The following is a 5,896-nucleotide window of genomic DNA, read 5'->3' as shown; positions in this document are numbered from 1 at the left end:
TTTATTGAACACTGGCACTGGAACAGCAACGTGGTGGTAATTTGAATCCTCCTAACCTTGTAAGAGATGTTAGGTGCCTGTTTCATAGATGTCCACATCTGAGGCAGATAGGCCTGCCTGATGCCATTGAGCTACTCAGCTGCTGAAGCCGAAGCTGGAGTGCAAATCCTCGGCGGTCTAATTCTATCTCATGGACCAGCCTCCTTCCTCACGAAAGTGTTGATTGACAAGATCCCTGGTGATTCTACAAAATCCTTAGGGAGATATTTCTTGGGGTAGTGGAAGATGGTGCCAGGGGAATGGGATTCAACACCCTTTCTTTAGGATCCAGAGGTCTACACCATCTTCCCTGTGTTGCTGCAGTACCTTCATGATGCCTTATGGTTCCCACCTCTCTGTGTTCAGAAACCCTTTCTCCCCTCTGCCTCCATTAATTCCACCCAGCTCTTAGGGACTATCTTGAGTTCTATGCACATCTCCTGGATTGCAGTGCCCACCTTGGACACTCCTCTGTGCTCACTTTCCATATTTGGCTGTAGAAAATTTCCTTAGAAACAGAAACCATGCAGAGGAAAGAACTTTGGGGAGGGAGCTAATAGACTTGTCTGAAATCTAGTTTTGTGATTCTCTACCTCATTCTCTATTCATTCCACAGAGATTTATTAAAGTCTGTGGTGTGCCAAGTGTTATGCTTTGGGGTATTGATGCCAAGGAGCTTATATACCAGAGATGAATGGGACAGCATCAATGGAGACAAATCCTATGGGACTTCCCAGGAAGGTGCACTTAATGGTAGGATAGGAAAAGGAATCAGAGAAGTTTCTTTGGAGTGGGCACCTGAATGGAGGTTTTTTTTTTTTTTTTTGACAGGCAGAGTGGACAGTGAGAGAGAGAGACAGAGAGAAAGGTCTTCCTTTGTCGTTGGTTCACCCTCCAATGGCCACAGCGGCCGGCGCACCGCGCTGATCCGAAGCCAGGAGCCAGGTGCTTCTCCTGGTCTCCCATGTGGGTGCAGGGCCCAAGCACTTGGGCCATCCTCCACTGCACTCCCGGGCCATAGCAGAGAGCTGGCCTGGAAGAGGAGCAACCGGGACAGAATCCGGCACCCTGACTGGGACTAGAACCTGGTGTGCTGGCACCGCAGGTGGAGGATTAGCCTATTGAGCCGCGGCGCCGGCCCTGAATGGAGTTTTGAGGAGGGTATTAAGCAATAGTAGGTGAGGATCAAGGAGGGATGGAAACCTGAAGGAATGTTCTGTGGCAGGAGAGAGCAATGGCACAGTATAAATAAAACTGGGCCTGTCCGGTTATTGCAACTCTTGAATCTCAACCTTTTTTTTTTTTTTTTTTTTTAAAGGTCTCACATATTTATTACTGAACCAGCCCACTGGTCACAGCACTGATCAAACATGTCCAGCTGTCCAGATGGTGACATCTCAGCTTGATGTGGTGATAGTGACATTGAGACAGAAGAAATGTGCGCGCCATTCAAGTGCAATTCCTTATAGACCCAGCTTGGTTCTTCTCCAGTGTCTCCTCTTGGAGTTATACCTGATTTTATTACCAGTTTTCATCCGAATCCATTGCGGAATGGGGCGGTTTTGCTTTTGCTTTTTGGCCAGGAACCTCTTTATTCTGAAGGTCTTGTGAGAAGACATGGCGAGGGAGAATCAGGGACACCCACCACGATGGCGGAGGAAAGGAGAAAGCGAATCTCAACCTTTTATCTATAACCACCATCATAGGAACATGGATGATAGTTCTACAGTCACTGAATACTTACTTGAGGGCTTATATTTAAATAAGTAATTAACTCACTGAATTCGCATAATGAGTTGATAAGATCGACATTGTTATTATGCTCATTTTACAGATGGTGAAACTGAGTCACACAGTTGAATTAACTTGTCCAAGATAATCAAGCTGGTGAACTGCAGAGCTGTAATTCAGAGCTGGTGGTCTAGCTCCTGAGACTAATCTCCTACCCATTAATGCATGTTTTTTGAATGAGCTGAGTATACAAATGCACAGTGCAGTGCCTGAATGAAATAATCATTCAACTCAGTGTGATTGCTTTGATTTCTTTTCTAGCATATTAAAAACATGGACAAAAACCCCTTTGTCTTTGGGAATAGAAGTCCTCTCCTCTTAGAACACCACTTTCTTTGGCATAGGATTCTGCTCTCTACACAGTGATCCACCCTACCCCACTTCCTGCCACATACTATATGCACTTTTCAATGCTTTGTGGGGAATACATGAAATATAACCCAACCCTGGGATAAGTATTTGCACAGATGAAACTTGCCAGCAGATTAGGAAGATGTTAGGTGTCAGAATACAGAAGAGTTCTTGTCTGGATATTACCAAGTAGAGGGGACAATTCCTTGGCTACTGTTTCTAAGACAGTTTGGGAATGACAGTTGAAGGGGGCCTTCTTCAGCGTTCGCATTCCAGGCCACCTCACCTTGAAGGGGATGTCTGTGACATACTTGCTACTAGAAGCTATGCTTCCATCCTGACCATTTTTTTGGAGGAATATCAGATACCTTTGCATGGGCTGACCTCATTGGCCAAAAAATACAGTTAATTATCTGCTGCACAGAGCAGCATGTGAAGATGTGCATTTTTCTTTTTCTCCTTCCTTTGCCTCCCATTGACCTACATGAGACATTCTATGTAGCATCTATGTCTGAAGGTTTTAGGCTTGTGTAAAAATCTGTGGGACTGGCGTGAGCATTTGGCCTGGTGGTTAATATATCTGTTGGGATACTTGTGTCCCACATTGGAGTACCTGGGTTCAGTTCTCAGTTCTGACTCCTGATTCCAGCTTCTTGATGGTAGACACTGAGAGCCATGAGTCAAGTAGTTGGGTTCCTGCTCCCCATGTGGGAGAGCTGGATTGGGTTCCTGGTTCCTGGCTTTGGCCCTCTCCTGCTAGTTTTTGTGGGCATTTGGGGAGTAAACTTGTCATAAGTTCTTTTTTTTTTCCCCCACAGGCAGAGTGGATAGTGAGAGAGAGAGAGACAGAGAGAAAGGTCTTCCTTTGCTGTTGGTTCACCCTCCAATGGCTGCTGCAGCTGGCGCGCTGCAGCTAGTACACCACGCTGATCTGAAGCCAGGAGCCAGGTGCTTCTCCTGGTCTCCCATGTGGGTGCAGGGCCCAAGGACTTGGGCCATCCTCCACTGCATTCCCGGGCCACAGCAGAGAGCTGGACTGGAAGAGGAGCAACAGGGACAGAATCCGGCGCCCCCACGGGGACTAGAACCTGGTGTGCCGGCACCGTAGATGGAGGATTAGCCTAGTGAACCATGGCACCGGCCAGAGATAAATATTTTTTTTTTAAATATGTGTTTAGAAGGACTACTTGATGAGAAGTTGGATTAACTTTTAAATTTTTTTAGTATTTATTTTATTTGAAGTCAGAGTTATAAAGAGAAAAAGGAGGGAAGAAGGGAGGGAGGGAGGGAGTGGAGGGGAGAGCGAGAGTGAGAGAGAGAGAAAGAGAGCTTAGTCTTCTATCTGCTGGTTAACTCCCAAATGGTTACTATAGCCAGGGCTGAGCCAGGAGCCAGGAGTTTCCTCCAGGTCTCTCTCCCACATGGGTGCAGTTGCCTAAGCACTTGGTCCATCTTCTGCTGCTTTCCCAGGTCATTAGCAGGTTGCTGAATCAGAAGTGGAGCAACCAGGACATAAACTAGGGCCCATATGGGATGCTGGCATCACAGGGCAGCAGTTTTGCCCACTACACTGCAGTGCCATCCCCAAAATCTTACAGTAGTAAATATTCTTTAAATTTAAGGCAGGGAAAATCATCCATAAATGTTAGCTGCCTTTATTTAATATATGTTTTGAGTTTGGGTCAGTGTTAAACAGTGAAAGGGGATGTCATAGGGAGAGGACAGGACTTAAGAAGCCTTGATGGCTTGCAGCACCTACACACATTGTTTGCAAATATGGTAGCAATAATAACACATATGCCTAGACAAAGAGGTCCCGCTGTGTGACATTAGATGGACATTATTGCACTCATCCTTGCAGTATCTCAGAATATCCTGATAACAAATATCATCTTCAGTTTGGACCAGCTCAACCCAGATGCATAGAACCATACCCTTGCACTCCTTTTTACTGCACATCTGATTCTTAGGGGTCATCCTGTGCTTTGATTGAAAGCATTGTTCTCAAGGTTGGGACATTCAGAATTGTGAAGAATGGGTAGAGAAGAGGTTTATGAAGACGTGAGAAGCTTTTAAAGAATGCCTAATATGTGCCTGGTACTGTGTGAAGCAAGTTTTAAACACAACTACTCAGAAGCAGCAGGTTCTCTATATATGACCTTTGTCACCTTTCCAGTAATAGGTGTGACTGTGCCAGAGAGTCCTAGGCCTTGCCCAACAGGAACAGGCGTTTGGCATGAGTGGAGGTCCACATTTTTGTATCCGTCTCACAGCTATGGTAGAAAGACATCTCAAGGTCTTTGGCAAAAATTCTCAATGTCTGGCTGTGGTTTCTCCTTGTGCCTGTAATCCTTCACCTCCAAGATTGCCCAACCCAACTGCTAATTAAGGGAAAAATACAGACAGCCGATGAGAAGTGTGACGTTTTCCCCCTTTTTGAAGCAATTTAAACCATTGGAAGGTACACAAATGTGGGGCCATTATTCAAGTTAATTTACAATCCTTCCCCTGTCCACCACAAGGAATTTATGAACCTGGAGGAGCTGGAAGTCCCTTAGCAAAGTAAACAAACTGTAACTCAGGGTTGCATATTTGCAAGGATCCTCTATCAGCAGGTTTTATTTTCACACCAGAGGTGGGAAGATAATTTGGTGAGCTGTACTTTGTCTCATTCAGAGCAGCCAAGAGGCTGCCTGCATGATACAGGAAACGAGAGGCTGACAAGGCAGTGTCTACAGGTTAACACACAGCAGCTGTCCTTGTCCTGGTGCCAATGATGATGATACTAACCGAGCTGATGCCCCGTGCCAGGTACCACGCTATGTATCTGAGCCTTATTGAACGCTTTGAAATCAACATTGTCATGATATCCATTTTGCAGATAAGAAAACTAAGGCTTTCTATAAGTTTGGATGTTTTTTTCCCTGTAGAAATAAAGAGGGACTGACCTCATACAGGTGGGACATTGCCTGAGTGCATGAATAGACTCTTTGGTAGTGGGGGGGAAGGAGCAAGGAATCAAGTAAGGCTTTCTAGAGGGGAGGGGTTTAATTCTCCTTCTTCCCTCTTTGCCTCCCCTGCCTTTCCTTTTCAAAGCAGACAGGGAGCACTGGCCTGGGAGTCAGGAGGCCAGAGTTCCAGTCTTAGCCCTTGGAGATCTGGCCATGTGATCTTGGACAAATCTGGTCCCCACTGCTGACAGCAGCTTCCTTATTTGTAAAATGAGGAGCAGCAACCTAGGTAGCTGATGTCTAGAACCTCTGGCTGTCAGTTTCAGTGGCCCCATGGTTCTGTGGACCTGGGCGGTCAATCTTTCCCTTTCAGTCTCTTGACTGCCCTTGTGTGGGAGACAGCGATGCTTCCCTCTCAGATGTACAAGGCACTGAAAAGAAGCAGTTTTTTTTTTTAAATGTGCTGTATACCAGATGACCTTGGTGTGATAGACTATGGGATCTGGTGACACTGCACACTCGGTACTATTCAACACTTTGCCAGAAAGGGAGGAAGGAATGGATTTATTGACTTGTGACTTTGACTCAGGCCTGTGTATCAAGCCTGTTATTATGTGGAATGATTAGGCTGCAGTGGCAGGGACAAGTTAAACTAGAACAACAAAAGACCTCTTTGACCTTTACCTGGACACAAGGCCATTCATAATGACTTGCATGGTTTGGAAAACCAAGTTTCTCCTGGAGCACTCAATGCTTTAGCAACC

The 5,896-nt window shown here is 45.8% G+C and overlaps 1 protein-coding gene across 1 annotated transcript; it reads right to left on the bottom strand.

Annotated features, from left to right (window-relative positions):
* Positions 1-1,374: 1,374 nt before the first annotated feature.
* LOC133772167 (large ribosomal subunit protein eL39) lies at positions 1,375-1,704 on the bottom strand. Its single transcript, XM_062208677.1, has one exon. It carries the CDS (start codon positions 1,656-1,658, stop codon positions 1,503-1,505), a length of 156 nt encoding a protein of 51 aa, XP_062064661.1. The 5' UTR covers positions 1,659-1,704; the 3' UTR covers positions 1,375-1,502.
* Positions 1,705-5,896: the final 4,192 nt, after the last annotated feature.

This window comes from Lepus europaeus, chromosome 13, assembly GCF_033115175.1.
Source record: "Lepus europaeus isolate LE1 chromosome 13, mLepTim1.pri, whole genome shotgun sequence".
Classification (NCBI taxonomy): domain Eukaryota; kingdom Metazoa; phylum Chordata; class Mammalia; order Lagomorpha; family Leporidae; genus Lepus; species Lepus europaeus.
The sequence above is the reverse complement of the archived record's forward strand: the minus strand, read 5'-3'. Positions and strand labels throughout refer to the sequence as shown.